General features: G+C 42.4%; 1 protein-coding gene across 11 annotated transcripts in view; it reads right to left on the bottom strand.

Moving 5' to 3' along the window:
- Window positions 1–17,719, bottom strand: part of FGGY (FGGY carbohydrate kinase domain containing) — a 318,624-nt gene that overhangs the window by 115,922 nt on the left and 184,983 nt on the right. For 10 of the 11 annotated variants that reach the window (XR_012905874.1, XR_012905877.1, XR_012905875.1 and 7 more), the window contains one exon: window positions 7,016–7,131. The exons of the other annotated variant lie outside the window; for it this stretch is intronic. Coding sequence is in view for 2 of the 10 variants with exons in the window: in XM_075936090.1 (XP_075792205.1) it covers window positions 7,016–7,131 (116 nt within the window). In the remaining 8 variants the exon portion in view is untranslated. The remainder of the gene's footprint in view (window positions 1–7,015; window positions 7,132–17,719) is intronic. 11 annotated transcript variants of the gene reach the window in all.

Raw genomic sequence — 17,719 nt, 5'->3', positions numbered from 1 at the left:
GACCCTCAGGGCATGGCTACATTACATGGAAGATCAACCTTGCCACAGTCGATCTTCTGGGGATTCCCTTTAGTGGGTGTAATATAGATCAAACTCAAAGAGTGCACCTGTCGGCACTGGTACTTCTGCTCCTCCTGCTGTGCGGACGGGGATTTCAGATACGTGGACTCCAGCTACATCGTTTACTTAGCTGGAAATGTATCTTTTACTTTGACCTTCCCATGAAGCGTAAACCAGTCCTCAGTATGTTCTGTGCTGTTTGGCCTTCGTAGCCTTCAAAAGGGTGGAAAGGGGCAGGGCCAATGGAATGGCAACTCTCTGGAGCATCAATTATAAAATGGTTCAATTCACCCAGCTCAGAATGGAAACTTCTTTTCCGGAGGAAAAGAAAGTCAGGTCGCCTGCCAGCAAAGGAGCTAGGAGAGCTCAACTCCTAAAGAAAGCCCCTATGGAATAGGAGGTGGCTCAGGGTGAGGATGTGAGCAGGAAGCAGTGAGAAGACAGAGTGGCTTTGCACAGATGGCCCCTGTCCTCTACTGAATACTAGCCCGAGGAGGGAAGGTCCGATAGGCTGAACACCTTCTCTCTTTGAGGATGGGAGGTAAGAACAGAACTACTTCTCCCCCAGACCTAAGACTGAACAGAAGACTCTGCAAATACAAACTGATAGTGTCCTTGCCCTTTTGGGGAGAGGGGGAAAAAATTCAAGGAAGCATGTGGTTCTCCATTTTTTCCTCGGTAGTATCAGTCTTTTCCGTATTTATGGTTCTTTTGTTACGGTACCACTGCTGGTACTGATGTTAGCTGTGTACTACTTCCTACGTGTCCACAAGCAAACTGAAAATCCAAAGGGCTACCTTTTTAAACAAAAGCATGTAAACAAAAGCATCTAAGAAAATACAGGCAACGGTGAACAAATACGAACAGATGGTTACTGGGGGAGTGAAAGTGTAACCGTGTACAGCGTTCCTTTGCTGACCACAGCCAAGAAGGCACTGGGTGGAGCACTTGGAGGATGGCATTTACATACAGGAAAGCATAAGGGCCAGTATTCTGGCTCATACTATACTCTATAGGGTCAAAAATCTAAGATGAATGAATTCTGCCAGTCTCAGTCTCGACTGGAGAAATCCAGGATGAACCCTTTGTAGAAGTAGGACTATTCTATTTAGAGATGAGGAAACAGAGGTGGAGAGAAGAAGTTAAGTAACTTGTCCATATAAAGCTGGGGGTAAAATCAAGAATAAATTCAAGAATAAAGCTAAAATCTCCAGATTCCCCAGTCTTATGTTTTAATCCTAAAACCTTATTCCTTTCATAATATCCTGCCTAGATGATGACATTGGCATTATGCAACAATCATTTTTATAAATGATTCTGTACGTGTCATGGCTCAGTATCCCTTGATTCCAGCAGCTACTGTTATCCCTCTCTATCCACTCGTCTTCCCCAGTGATGTGAAGTTAGCTTTCTTGGAAAATCAGTTTTCAGTAAAGTCCTGCCCTTCATGTTATTCTGTAGTTGGGCTGAAAGGCAGTTCCGTGATTTGTGCAAAGTCCAGATTTTCCAAGGCACTTAAGCACCTATTAGATTTTTCAAAGAGCTCTGAGCAGGTTAGACACTTAACACTGAAATCAGACTTCGGAGCCTAACCTGCTTGAAAATCTCACAAGGTGCTAATGTGAATCTTTGGCCGTGTCCAGACTCAGGGGTTTTTTCGGGAAAAGTAGCCTTTTCCCGAAAAAACTTCCCCTGCATCCAGACTCAAGCCGCGTTCTTTCGAAATTATTTCGAAAGAACGCGGCTTTTCTTTCGATGGCGGTAAACCTCGTTTCACGAGGAAGAACGCCTTCCTTTGAAAGTTCCTCTTTCGAAGGAAGGCGTTCTTCAATGTAAAGAGGCCGTCTTCGAAAGAGAGCATCCAGACTCGCTGGGTGCTCTCTTTCGAAAAAGCGGATTTTTCTTTCGAAAGAAGCCTGCAGTCTAGACATAGCCTCAAGGTGCCTATGCACCTTTGAATATCTGACCACAAGTTCCTATTTAGAGCTGGTTCTGAACATATTGGTAAATAGGATTTTATAATCTTTCAGCAGGCATAAGGACTGTGTCTCAGAGTATTAAGTTTGGTTTGAATATAAATATAGTAAAATTAGCATGCAGCTCCATCACAGATGAAAAGACAATAAATGTCTATTTATGAAGTATAACTGCAATGTCAACATCAAAACACATGTGTTATTACACCAGCAGACATACAGCAGTGTTTCTCCACCTTTTTTTTTATAAAGTACCCCTTTAAAAAAATTATAAGTATCCACTGTACCTACAGTGTTCAGACACACAATTTTTTTTCTACCATTGCAACACATTCATTTAAACAACTTAATCATAGCCAGGAGGGAAATGAAATTTTTGGGAGTAAAAAATACAAAAATAATAAAACGCTGTCAAACTTAAAACAGAAATTCAGTTTTCTCCAAATTTCAGTTGTGTTGACATACTCCCCCAACTACTCTCAAGTACCCCTACGGGTACTCGTACCACTGGTGGAGAAACACTGTCCTACAGTACCAAAACTCTGAGATAAATACACCATCTTCTAGGGATAAAAGGTGGGGGGAGGAGGTTAGACATAAATTATTACAATATAAAATTATTTAGTCCCTTAAGTAGCCCCTGAAGTAGGAGATGGTGGTGAAAATTTATCAGGCCCACCCCTCACCCCCAACAGACTGTACAATTCAATATCTAAATGTTCACGTATTACAGTCCTTTTCATAGAATTGCTGATGGCTTTCTAGGTTTTATAATGCCGCAAAAACATGCTCATCATGCAATCTCACCACAGCAGCTAAGTGTTACTGCCTGCGGGGGTTTTCAATGCAAGCTTGCTTCTACTCTTTGTTCGCAGTGGTTACATTAATGGGGTCAATAAAGTTTGCAGCAACTCTAAGCATGAATCTATACCTTCAAGAATATGATCAGCAAATTCTAGACATGCAGAAAGGACCCCAGCAGCCTACTGTGTGGATTCCCTGCAAAGTCAACCGCTCTGTGTAATGTAAAAGGTCAGAAGGCTGGTACTTTCACAGCAGAAACCACCATTTGATGTGTGAACAGTTCAGGGGAGATCGTAAAGGCCAACAGAAGAGGGTCCCTTATCAACAAGGTCACGTCAATCTAGAGTGAAACTAAAAAGAGTGTATTACATGAAACCACAAACAACACTGTGGATACATTAAATGCCTTGCCCTTTCAAAACACATTGTAGAATATGCACTACTTCAGAACATACAGTAACTATTCTCTTGTAATTTCTCCCAATTCTTTTTAAGGTCCTGAAACTTAAGGGCACTTTATAAAACCCCTGTTTTATATTCCTAAAACCTTATTTTATATTCCTATCATAACTATCCAGCTACAGTTTCCTCTCAAAGGATGTAATATTGTTCTCATCAAAGACTAGAAATACATGTTGTGTTTGCCTATTCCAGCTTCAGTAACAAATATATGCTTCTGTAAACAATAAAAAAGGCTCAGCTAATTTTCTTCTGATTTTTTTTTCTTTCTTTGACAACAAAATGATTATTACAGTTTAGTGTTGCTAAGACTTTGAGCACACTGCATTAAAGGTATCTCAGTAAAGTGCCAGTATCTCCCTGTCAGTGGGAAAGTACAGGCACTAAAATAAGTTCACATAAGAATTTGGGATAAACAAACCTTGAACAGAGGTATGTTGGCTAAATTGTGCTCTGGGGCAAATGTGAAATTCGAGCAGAGGCATTCGATTGATTGATTGATTGAATTAGAATTTGACCGTGTCCCATCCTTATTGCTTTCTAGCTTGGTTGACAAACTCCAGAGCTCCTGAATTTGCACGCATACTTTGACCTATTCTCTGCACCCCTGTTTGGGTGAAGCGAAACTTTTATTATATACATACAAGTAAGGCCTTGCTTAACTTGTGATACTGCGGAAATTGCAGATTCCTCAATATTAGGCTTCCACTGCTATTCTGACAACAGGAGCCACACTCTCAGCCTCGGAAAGAGAAAGCCCCTGTCAGCTGGCAGGGGGAGATAGAAGGCCCTTGCCAGCCAGGGGCACAGGGGGAGAGAAAGCCCCTGCCAGTGGTGCGGCTGTGGGGGAAAGAGAAGGTCCCTTCTGGCTGGAGTGGGAGCTCTGCTGGATGGGACTCCCAGCCCTGAGTCCCTCCTCACCCCCCAACCCTCATTCTCACCCCTCAACCCCCTCAGCTTCCTGCCCTGCCCCCCATATCCCCAAGGCCCTGCCCTGACTCCTGCACCTTCCACACTGTCAGTGACCTGCCCTGAAGCACTGAGCTGAAACCATCCATTAAGATCTAATGAGCACAGACCATACGATTAATTTCCTTCAGTTGCAGAGGAGCGGTGGATTCCTTCCTCCATGTTTCTTTTAACACAGAGGGCTCCTGAATCCCACTTCCTCCCTTCATGCACTCATGGGGAAAGCCAGTATCTAGCCCTTAGATTTTAACATGGGGCTAAATTCAATAAGGTCAACAGTTTTTGTTTGCTTGCTTGTTTGTTTAAAAGATAATTTAGATAAACCTTGTGGGAGTGGCCATGCCTTCCTGATCACTTCAGGTAGGGTTCTGATACTATTAATCAAGCTAAATAGCATTTTACTCTTTGGATACCCCCACTAAAATCGAGGTAACTGCATAAGAAGTCAAACACTATGCAACATGAACAACAGGGTAAGAATTTGGCACAAAAGAACTCTTACATTTGCACCTGATATGTGGTAGGTACAAGCATTGATTTCCATTCCACAGTTTCTTATAAATGATCTGGGCCAGATTTTGTGTGTCTGCTTCCCACGGAGTAGCACATGACTCCGGCAGCCATCCTCCTGAAACCAAGGGGACCATTTGGAGAGTGATGTGCTACTCTTTTTAAGAAAACAGATTCCAATTCCCTATCTAGTGCATCTGTGAACAACCTGGTTTAAAGAAAAGAGACATGTATACATTATTTAATTGAAAATTTAAGAATTTAACCTAAGTTCTGGTACTACTACTGCTCAGTTTTATGTGGTTTCCATCATTACAAACCTTCCTTTTTATTGAAAGTTACTTCATCAACTGAAACTTGTATGTTTAGTTACTTAAAATGGTAAATTGCTTTACACTGTCCTTGAAATGCACCATATAAATATTGTATTCAATCCTTAGCTTACACGTCATAAATAATTTATTTAAAAAATATTCTTCCCGGAGACCATCAGCTGCTGAGGTGTTCAATTTTCTGGTCAAACATTTATTTACATCATGTGTTCTTTTAGCTTAGTAATGATCTGCTAAAAGCTACATCTGGTTGGAGTTATAGGAATTGTATTTATGCTAAAAATTGCAAAATACTAAATGCTCAAATCTGTTAACAGGGTTTATACCAGAATATAAATGTTTTAATGAGTAGTCTAGATGTTGAAAGCCATACAGGGGAGGTTTTCAAAGAGGCCTGAAAATTACTTAAAGCATCCATTTCTGACTATTGGAAAGATTTATATATTGAATTGATGATATCAAATCATTCCTAAATTATTTCTATTTCATGTTACTACACTGAAACTGTTGTAGAAACTTGTTCAAAGTGCCAGATGTTTAAAAAAATCTAGAGGAAATTTCAGATGATTAACTTTGATGAATGTACACATTTTAATTCATGTACCATAATATTCTTGTTAATGACATGTCTGCTTAGGACATCCATTAAAAATCCATTAACTTAACAGAGAAAGTCTAATAAAGTTACTTTGGAAATTTTCTGGTAAATTAACATTATGGATTTTTAATGAATATTTGCTGTAGGTATTGTTACATGGTTAACATTCAAATTAAATTTTGGCCCTAAATAAGTAAAACAGCCCCTTTGAAGACACTATGGGTGTGTCTAAACTACACCCCTCTGCCGACAGAGGGATATAGACTAGGCGCATCGCTATTGCAAATGAAGTGGGGCATAAGGGATCAGTCGGAAAAGGCTTTCCTTGTCAACCAATCCCCATCTAGACTGACGCTTTTTGCGGGCAAAGTGCTGCGGCGGCAAAAAATGGCGGTCATTTCTATTCAAATGAAGCACAGGATATTTAAATCCCCGCTTCATTTGCAATAGCGATGTGCCTAATCTACATCCCTCTGTCAGCAGAAGGGTGTAGTTTAGACACACCCTAACAAAGCAAAAAAAGTTCTCTCAAAATCTGTCATCAACATGGTAGGTGCATGTCACAAGTATGATAACAGTTGCTAAAGCCACTATCGTTATCTTCATCGCCCAATCGCTGGTGTCCCAGTGTCAGAAATGTACTGAAAAAATTCAAGTGCTTAGGTTCTCGTTTTCATCTGTGTCTGCTGTAAAAATCGCTCAATTTTGGGGCGGCCATTTTGAAACCATTTGGGTCTGATTTTCAGGAGTGCAGCTAACCCACAACTCTAGGTGAAGTGGATGGGAGATGTTAGGAATGACCACATTTGAAGAAAACCAAGTCCTGACAACTTGTGTGTCAAGATGAGAATAAGAAACTCTGCCACACTTAAAAATTAGTGGACACATCTGAACTTTTTGACCTAAATGATTTTGCTAAAGCCACAAAGAAGTTGATATCAGTGCTAGAGTTTACAGGAGTTACCAATTTCTGTGTCTGTGCTTCTCCTCAGCTCCCCAACAATCTATTCAGGTACACCAGTAAATGATACCAAACCATTCAACAAGGCTGACTGACTGTCCATGATGATCCCATGTTTTTAAGAATAGCTTTTCCACAGTGATTCTTCTAGCAATGTTAATAATTCTGTATCAAAAGGTTTCTTCCACCACATTTCAAGGCATCCACAGGTACAGCCAATACTTGGGAGAGATACCGCTCAAGGGAGAATCCAATCGTATAGATTTTTCTCCAGATTCAGTAAGGACTGATACTTAAATAGTAATACAACATACGGATTTAATTTTTTTTAAATAACTTCATTTACCTATTTTTTCATACTTATATGCCACCAAATCTTCTAAACCAATCACCTTCCAGAAACTCTCATCCCAGCCCTTGTCTGGGGAATATGTCCATTTGCACACCAATGGACAGAGAGACCTAAGGAGAAAAGACATAAATCCAGAGTCAGGATACTTTTTACACTAGTTCATGAAACTTAGGAAGTTTTCAGGGAGGAACATGATAGCTGACTGGCTACAGAGTGCTTGGGCCAAAATTTTCAAAAGTGACCACTGAGTGACCGACTCAACTAGGAACACTTCTGTATAGTGTGTATTCAAGTGTCAGTGCCACTGATTCTATTTCATCAGAACTTAGGGTACGTCTAGACTACATGCCTCTGGCGACAGAGGCATGTAGATTAGGCTACCCGACAGAGGAAAATGAAGCGGCGATTTAAATAATCGCCGCTTCATTTAAATTTACATGGCTGCCGCGTTGAGCCGACAAACAGCTGATCAGCTGTTTGTCGGCTCAGCGCGATAGTCTGGACGCTCCCCTGCCGACATCAAAGGGAGTTGTCGACAACCCAGGTATGCCTCATCCCAGGCATACCTGGGTTGTCGACAACTCCCTTTGATGTCGGCAGGGGAGCGTCCAGACTATCGCGCTGAGCCGACAAACAGCTGATCAGCTGTTTGTCGGCTCAACGCGGCAGCCATGTAAATTTAAATGAAGCGGCGATTATTTAAATCGCCGCTTCATTTTCCTCTGTCGGGTAGCCTAATCTACATGCCTCTGTCGCCAGAGGCATGTAGTCTAGACGTACCCTTGATGCCAGTTTCGTGACATATTGAAATAACATACACTGTGATGCAATCCAGTGCAATGTTAAGTTACTGTTTCAATTAACATTGATGAGAAAACTATTTGAGACAGTGTGTTGGCACAGTCACAAGGACACAGTATAGGTATAAAGAAGAATTAATAATCTACTGTAAAATAGATTTTCCCCCTCCCCTAACTTTCCTTCTAGCAAGAAAACATGAATAACTAAGCACAACAAGATGCCATGCAACAAACAGACTGCTGTCTTTCTGAAAATTAAGGCATTTTACGAGATAATATTTTATTATGCTCTGTAAAGTCAGCTAACCCAAACGGCATTAATAATTCTAAGTGCTATTGAAAAAGTCAACCACCTGTAGATCTGAAGGTGCCATTGCAGTGCTATGTGCCAGTGGGTTGTGCCAAGTCTCATGAAATGTTACATGTTCACTGTGATTAGTTTCAAGAGATGCATACTTGGGAATTATATTTTGTTTAGATTTTATTTTATGAATTATGAATACATGTGTTTTAGCTTAGATTTGCTGTTGAAATATTACTTTTATTGTGATGCTATTATTTAAAGAAATGTTAAAAAATACAAGTGCTCCTTTCCTATTTTATACAACTTATCATGGCATGTTTTGCTGTATCTCCTTGCAAACAAACAAAAAAAAAAGTTATAAACGTCCCCCAAACCTCTCTCTTCAACTCCTTCCTCCCAAAAAGTTCCTATCATTCTAGCAAGGGGAGTTAAAACTATATATAATCTTACTACATATTTTAGAAATGTGTATCTGTCTGTCTATCTGTCCATCCGATATGGATATGGATTTAATCTATCTGAACTGATCCTACCACCATGCTTAGTTCCTAAAATAAGTGTAGTCATTTCAAAGTGGGATTTAAGAATAATCTCTGGCTATTTAATAAGATTCTGCATTGTAATAGGCCCAAATGGAATGGAACTGAGAGTTTTCCTTTTTTTCTCAAAAACATTTGAAGAAACAAATATTGAGGCAACTTTTTACTCATTCCCAAACACAAATCAAATTCTTGGTTTTTTAGATGTGCTATAATATAAATGATTAAGGCAAATAAATGCCAAAGTTATTTTCCCTCTTTTGCTGAAAAACTACAGTACAACCTACTCAGTAGGGATGTTAAGTTGCGATTAATTAGCTAATGGAGTAGTAGATGGAATTTCTATCGACTACTCAATTAGTTGATAAGGGGTGGGAGAGGGGTGCTTGCTACCTCTGCTGCGGCTTTCCAGTTTAAATGTAGTAGGAGCCGGGTTTAAACTGCAGTACTACAGCGGGGTTAGCTCCCGGGGGTGGCACGAGCCAGGACTGAACAGTCCCAGCTTGCGTCAGCTCCAGGACTGCTGCAGCTCTGCCTACCCTTTTCTCCATTCCCCCTGCCTCTTCTTGCTCCTGCTCCTCCCCCTTGCTGCCTCTGACACAGAGGCAGCAAGGGCGGGGGAAGATAGTAGTCGACTCGACTACCCGATAAGCATAGGCTTATGAGATAGTTAACCAGCTGACTACTCCCTTACGTCCCTATTACTCAGACCTTGTATGGTTTCTTATGCAGAGAGCCAAAGCACATCTGAAGAATATCACGTTACATTTTATTCCATTTATTTAGCATTCCCATAACGTTTTTATAATTGAGTGACTCGATGATGCTTATTTACAAAACAGATCTGTAAAAAAATGGTACATCACTCTAGTTTTAGTGACATTTCCCATATGTATGGTTTCCATTCTATTTTTGTACAATAGTTTGCAACAAATGACATGAAGTGTTTTAGCCATCTGGAGAAAATGAAATTGGAATGACTAATTACATACTCATAAACATTGAGAGACACCGATCACTTTGGGATTAGAGTTCTCCAGCTTTCCTCAAACTACTTGCCACACAAGCTAGTTCAAACGAGATTCTGCCTGTACATGTGAGTTGTGCATCTGCCCTCTTTTACCATTCACCTTGATACGAAAACACACATGCCCCAAAACAGAAAGTATATGACATGTAACTACAGCTATGACACTCTTGGTATAAGGAACTCCAATTTCCACGGGTTTAAAAGACAAAGTTGAGTTAGCCTCCTTGACACTAGTTGTCAGAAATGGTATAAACAAACAAAATTCTCTGCATAGGCGCATAATGAATAAAGCCAAATATTTTCCTCCAAAATTAGCCTGATCCTTCCAATTAAGTAAAAGACTCACTTTTAAACCTTGTGCCAACAGCAGCCAGGGCTGGGTTCAGTATCTTGGAGTTCCTCTTCACCCATCCAACATAGAACTGGTTTGAACCTCCACCCAGTAACCTGGAAATTCACACCCCTCCCCTTAGTGCCACTGAGAGACAGTACTTCCCAATTCACAAGCATAGACTCTAGAAAAGAAACTTTTATTAAAAACTAGGAAGGTCATTTGGCATTAATTTGGCAACCAGAGAAACCCAGGGTCTCTCCCCACTTCCAGCTAACTGTCAGGGAGAATTCCTTCAGATCCTGCTTACGCACCATCTTAGGAAGATTTTACATAGAAAGTAAACAAATAACAAATATTGCAGGACTTTCTCAAATATGGTAATTACCAAATCATAGCACGCAATCATTGCAAATGACTAAGGATTTAACTAGTTCTCTGTGCTATTAATTATTATGACATCTCTTTATTTAAGTGCTACTTTGACAAATGCTTTGAGATCTATATGCTGTTGCTAATGTCCTGGGATCACTGCCTATCATGCTGACCAATTTTGTTTCATTGTTGATCTGCATTGCTTCATCTATGTCTGTCTGTATCCATCTACTGTCTATTAGTATTGTACTTAGATTGGAAGCTCTATGATGCAGGGACTGTCATTTTGCACAGCACCTAGCATAACGGGGATTAGAGGGCTATATAGGAGCTAAGTAATAAGGCTTTGAACTCTCTAGGAACCCAATGCATTTCCTACTGAATCTTTATGTGTACTTTATGACATGTAAGCTAAGGATAGAATACAATATTTATATGATGCATTTCTAAGACAGTGCAAAGCAATTTACCATTTTAAGTAACTAAACATACAGGTTTCAAATGATAAAGTAACCTTTCTTCTCAGGAAACCAGACGACATGCTTAAATATTGTACTGTTTTGCTTTTCTCACGAAGACTAGTCTCTAATTTTAGGTAGAGCATCAAAGCAGTTTCTCAACCTGCATTGTGCTGGCATCAAAGGGCCACAATGGCAGTGCACATCCTGAAGTGCTTACTTATAGGGGAAAGCTCAAGGCTGGGAAGGTCTACATGCAGCTGAGAATCAAAGTTCTCCAGAGTGTAAAGTGCATCTCAGTCTTTATTTGTTACCAATTCATCTCGAGGTAAATGTTAACAAGTTAACCGAATCATAAAGCTTTAAACAGTTTGGGTGAAGGCAATCTCAGAATCCCTCTTGCTGGATGTTACCATGGTAGCTATGGTCAACTGAGATGCCAGATGTAATAGTTTAAGAGGCAAGAGTCAATCCTGAAAATCTGTGAATATCTACTTTGTAACCACAGACCATGTTTGCAGATTGGATACGGATACAAAGTTTGTTTCCTGGTGCTGCTTGTGGGGTAATGCAGACCCATCCTATCCTATAAACAAGGGTGGTGCCTGAAGGTACCTCTACGGCACCAAGCCTAACCTCCTACGGACAGTGATCTAGGGCGTGAACCCATCAGTCGTCCATGTGTGGCATTCCTGAGCTAGATGACTTGCAGGATCAGGCCTCTACTGTATTTCATGTTCATCCCCAGCGCTAGATGGTTTGGGGTTTGAGAGAAAACTAACATGCATGGAAAATCAGCTGTCAGCTTTAAATCCCATGAGCCAATGGAAGTTTTGCCTCCGATTTTAATGGGACAAGGATCTCGTTCAATGGCTCTAAGGCAGCATTTCTCAAAGTGGTCTGCAAAAGCTAGTGGGCCGCTCCCGTTTGTTTATTTACCAGCTCCGCAGGCACACAGGCTTGCAACTCCCCTTGGCTGCAAACATGAAACCGTAGCCAATGGGAGCTGCGAGGCTCCATGGTTGCAGAGCTGGTAAGTAAACAAACCGGAGCTGCCTAGTCAGCTCTCTCATAGTGGGTCCACAGAGCTCTTTGAGAAACACAGTTCTAAGGAGTCAAAGAGAAACTTAAAACCTGTGCAAAACATGTATTCTGTAGCCAACAATTTCAGAGTAAATATGTCACAACTGCTCCCTAGGTCGCAATAAAAAACTATGAACAGAATTCTCTCTCAATTTTAACAATTTATATAAGGATAAGGATGACCCTTTAGACCAGGGCTACTCAGCACGTGGCCCGTATGCGGCCTGCGACCCGTTTGTTTGCGGCCCGCAGTGCAATTTGGGTTTACATGCGGCTCGTGGCTGGGAGCCAAAACAAAAAAGTAGTCAATATAATGGTCTTCTGTTGATGTGTGTTTTAGTAGCTAAATTCCTGGACGCTCATTAAACATGCTGTCATATAGGTGGAAATCGGATAAATATTGCATTTCACTAATATCAGCAGAACTGACTTAAATGGGGCCTGTGTGTTGTACAGTCTTTCCTTAATCTTTATATTCATGCCTGTCAGTGTGAAATAAGCTATTTGCATATATTTGCATGTATATGCAGCCACACTTAAGTTGTGGCCCTCAGCATATGCTGTGAGTATCATTGTGGCCCCCTGGGCTTCCAAAGTTGAGTAGCCGTGCTTTAGACACTCTGAAGCAGAGGTTCTACACAGACACATAGAGCCAAGCCCTAAGCGGATATGAATAGGTGTACCTCCACTGAGGTAACTGTAGCTGCATTCACATACACCTGGTGAAGATTTCATCCACCGTTCAATTGCTATACTAGTTACGGCAGACTGCAGTTAGGTACCAAACAGGTAGCGTGCAGATGAACAAAGTAGCTTTCTGTGGTTTGTAAGCAAGCATTTTTAAAGCCACAAATGCTCAAGAACAAAGCAAGCTGTGCGAGCTTCTGAAAGCCTGTGACTGTGAAGCGTGACTGCCACATCAAAACATGTTTTCCCTTAATTTTGCAAACTAGAAAATTAAATAGATTAATTCAAACTAAAAACCAAGGGCTGAGGCTCTGCTCAGTTGAACTTCTCCATGGTCTGTCACCTGTAAAAGTTATTAGTATTCTCCCCCCAAAAAACAGTCCAACTCATAGTCTTAAGTGCTTTCTACAGAAACAAGAACATTGCTGCTCTGATACAGTCATAAAACTGACTCGCTTTTACAAAAATGTCCTGGACAGAACACAGAGATACAGAACATGTATCCCCTCCAGCAATACTTTGTAGTCAAAAGTACTGGGCGTTGGTGGTAGAGAAGGCAGTACAGGTTATCAGAAGGCAATAAGAGAACACATAGTTATATGTTCCTCTTAATGGCAATGATGATACGTGTTAATTCATGACCTCTCTGAAATGGAACCAAATTATTAGTGCTACGTACACAGACATAGTTTACACTTGACACAGCAATGTCTTTGCCTACACTGCATATTATCCTCTTCGTGGGGAGTGGGAAAAGGGGGTAGGTTTACCCTGAGGTGACATTTCTTTGTCAGAAGGAGAGAAAATCTGGCACTCAGTCATTTAGCCTTGAAACAGTATCACACTGCTATAAAATTTATGAGCTGCTGCCCATGCGGGATGTTTGGTGAAGAGAATCAAAGAAAGAACTGTGGGTTAAGTTCACAGCAATGTAAGAAGAGCTGCACCTGTTGTCATTCTGTTGCTACTTTAGATCTCTGAGGCAGATTAGTTTTAAACCACAGGGCCAGACAAGTCTGGGTCCAATCCATTTCTTTAATCGCATTTATACAAACTGAAAGATGGCAGGCTCTCCAAATAGCATCAGTTCCATCCATTAATTCAGGGGTAGGGAATCTAAGGTCCAGGGGCCAGTTGCAGCTCCCCCTACCCCAACCACAATCTTGCCTGGATCCAGCCCCTCCTAGCCTCTGGTATGCAAAGGAAATGGGGGGAGTTGCTTCTTAGTCAGGGGCCACGTCAGTGAGGGTTTGTTTTTGTTTTCTGCTTCTCACTTATGCGTGGCCCCCGACGCAAAAAAAGGTTCCCCACTCCTATATTAAACTGTCTAAACCCCAAATTTTGAATATTTAGACCATGTTATCTGAGGGAGGGAGATTTAGTTCCCTTTGCCAAAAAAAAAAAAAAAGACATAAAAAAAGAAAACCCCGCTTGTCTGAACTCATTGTCTTACCACAGATGTGACTTTAACCTGAAATATTTTTTTTTGTCATGCCTTAAATATACCAAATAAAAAAAGGACATGTGGGGAAGACTGGGACAAATAGCAGGTGCATTCCTATTGCATGCTGGGGTCCTAGTTCAAATCTTTTGCAGCTCTAAGGCTTTAAATGAAGCCAATGAAAGGCGGCATAGGAATTGCTGTAGCCTGTATTGGCACAGCCAATATTTTCAGGAATTCTCTACCACAGCTCTGTGTAACCTTTATATTTATCTCCGCCGGAATAAAAAAAAATCATCCTAAAGTTTAGGTTTTTAAAAAGTTAATAGCAAAGCAACATCAATGTTTGCTCCCTGACTATAAGAATCCTTAGAAACTCTGGATGGCAAAAAATATGAGTATCCCTTGGATTTCCTTCTATTTGCATATGGTGATTAAGACCTTGATCCCTGAAGTAAGATTGGGCCACAAGTCTCAAAGGGTACGACTACACTACAGCATTAATTCGAGTTAACTATTTCAAATTAAGTTAATTCGAATTAAGCTAATTCCAATTAATGCATCTACACACAAAACCTATTTCAAAAAAGCGTTTTGCTATTTCGAAATAGCGCATCCACACTGAGCGGACCCTGAACCGAAGTTAAGGCTGGCCGGAACCAGTGCTGGCAGGGCATCAGGTTAGGAATTAATGTGTGGGGCTGCTGCCTGAGTCTAACTGAGCTCCATGCTTAAAGGGACCCTACCCCGACCCCAGACAGACAGTTCTCAGAGTTCCCCGCTTGCTTGTCTACCTCAATGAGGGACAGCAAAGCAGTCCTGTCTTTGTCAGGACACCACAGTACCCGGCCACATGGAGCCAGAACTGCCCCTGGGCACGCCGGTGCATCTCATGGGGTCGTTGCCATCAGCCCGGCTGCACTTGTTGCAGGCTGCCATCCGGGAGGTCCATCGGGGGGCTGTCAGGATCCAGGAGGCCCAGTGGGAGAGCTTCCACCCTGAGGAGCCCTCAGAGCCACCCCGGTTCTCCCCACCGGGGGCTCTTGCCCCATTCCTCCCTCATGTCCTTCCACTTACCCCTCCCTAGCCCCGCTTCCTGATGTCAAATAAAAGACATGTATGTTCAAAAATAGAAACTGGGTTTATTGAACAAAACGGGGGGGGGGGAGAGATGAACCTCTGGGGAGACTGGGAAAAGGAGGTGGGAGAGGGGGAAACCTGGGAGGAGGGAGCTGGAAGGGGGAAGTAAGGGGAAGAAGGGGGAGGGGAAGCTCAGGGCCCAGGGTTGGGGGTCTCGCCGGACCAACTTGATTTTCATGCTAACCAGCTCCTGGGTTTGCATGTGGCCTTTGGTGGCCAAGCTGGCAGCTATCCTGCCATAGATGGCCGCATTCCTCTGTCTAGTGCGGAGATCATGGACATTGGGGGCATCCCTCCCAAACCTGAATAAGGTCCATGATCTCCACCCTGGACCAAGAAGGCGCCCACCTTCTCCAGCCCCTGTGAGGCTCCTGTGAGCTGGCAGACTGCTCCTGGGGAGCAGCGGCGGGCTGGCTGCCAGTGGCTTGCTGGTTCATGTTTTGGGGCCACTGGCTCAGGGGCCCTGGTGGCCACTGCTGGCTCTGGGCTGGCAGGCTTGGAGCTGGCACAGGTACTGTGTCCAGAGTCTACCCCTTTAATGGCTCCGGGGGTGGGGGAGAGAAGAGTAAGTTTTCCTGGTTGTGCCCAGAGTGGCCACCAGGGCTCCCTGGGAAGGGCTGAAGGCCCCCTATTTCAAACTAAGTGTCTACACAGCACTAAATTCGAATTAAGTGCTCCGCTATTTCAAATTAATTTCGAAATAGCAGTTTGCACATATAGACGCTATTAAAGTTAATTCGAAATAACAGCTGTTATTTCGAATTAACTTTGTAGTCTAGACATACCAAAACTATATCAAATGAGCAGCTCTGGATTAAGATGCGAGAATCTGGCACAAGCTGCCATCTAACTAGCTCATTAACATGCACAGTTTGTAAACTACAGTTCAGGTACACAAAATGTAATGAAGATTAATTAAATTTGAATAGATAATACAAGGCAATGGTCTCTTTACCTTTCAGACCAATAGGTCTTTTTCTTTCACCATGGTATGATTTTCTCTGTTATATGCTGGCAAATAAAAACATGATGAAGTGCTGCATTTTACAGAGATTTCACAACCCTTCAAGTAAATGTATTTTAAGGGTTGGTTTGAGTTTCTACCATGCTTCTTTTCTCTTTGCTTCTTTCTAGTCTCGCTGATGCAGTGAACTTGTCTGGCCCTAAGAGATCACTTCTCACTCAACAAAACTAAATCTTGATGGAAACTGTGAACTTTTGTTTTACCAGTTCTGTTCGTCCTACATCTGGAAAAGTCTGAAATCCCTCAATCACTTAGTAGCATAGTTTTTCTTGAAAATGTAGAACAATTTTTCCTCTTAGGTCCCATTAGAGTGCATTCAAAGGTAAGCCCACAAAGGATAAAATTATTGGATTACTGGAGTTGGTATTATTGGATTATTACAGCAGTTACAGCATAATTCTTGAGGGGTTTACTTCACCGTATATCTGGTTTGGACTAACAGAGGCACTCCACTAATGTTTCCCAATGTCAGTATCAAAGGAGTCAATGCGTGAGACCATATTCATTAAGGCTGAGTCCAATTTTCACTGAAGTAAATGGAGAGTTTGTAGACTTCAGTGGATCAGGCACTATGCTTGTTCAGGAAGGTTCACATTTCCACTCTCTGCACCAGCATGCTCCACATACCTCAAAGGATAGCAATCCTCAGACAGGTGATTCTGCTAAGAACAGCCTTAATTAGTCTTCCACTGTGAAGAGGAGAAGTTATAACCAGTGGTGCTGGGACAGTTTTTGTAGTGGGGATGCTGAGCTGCACCCCCTGCTTACCCTGCCTGCACCCCTCTCCACCTGCTGGAGCTAGGGCCAACAAGCGGGACCAAGGGGCCAGTGGCTTGGTGAGACCCCAGGCTGGCAGCCAGCACTTTGGGGCCAGCAGCTGAGCACAAGTTGTGCCTGAGGGTGACCTGCAGCCCAGCATGACCTGGGACCAGCACTTGAGCCCCCAGGCAGTGGAAGGCCCAGTGGCTGGGACTCCAGACAGCATGGGTGCAGGGCCGGTGGCAGGGACTTTAGATGGCAAGGGTGCAAGCCGGCAGCAAGGATGTCAGGTGCAAAACCTGGGAGCTCCCCCCACACCTCTACTTCTAACTCTGGGTCTAACTCTGACAGAAGCTGCATCAAAAGAGCAAAATGTTGATACATTCCAAAGCTATCTTGCCCACCTGCTATTTTACCAGCCAGTGCCACACAATTTTCTACAATACTAGCCTCCCTCAACCACACTGCCATCATAAACTAGTCTCCTGGCAGATTTTCTTGGGCCTGGAATTGCCTCTGTCAGTTATATCTAAGCGTGGGACACTTTAGCAGGCCACAAAATGAATGTTTGTGTAGACAAGCCATAAAGAGCATATCATCATGGTTTCTGATGTGGCAGAGTCAGGCCATAGGGCTGCTGCAGAGTGGGAGAAAGGCAGCCCAAAAAGGGTAAAAGACCTGCTACACAGAAGTAGAGGGCGGCAGGACATTAAGAAGCAGCTGGTAG

This window comes from Pelodiscus sinensis, chromosome 9 (genome assembly GCF_049634645.1).
Source record: "Pelodiscus sinensis isolate JC-2024 chromosome 9, ASM4963464v1, whole genome shotgun sequence".
Lineage (NCBI taxonomy): Eukaryota > Metazoa > Chordata > Testudines > Trionychidae > Pelodiscus > Pelodiscus sinensis.
The sequence above is the reverse complement of the archived record's forward strand: the minus strand, read 5'-3'. Positions and strand labels throughout refer to the sequence as shown.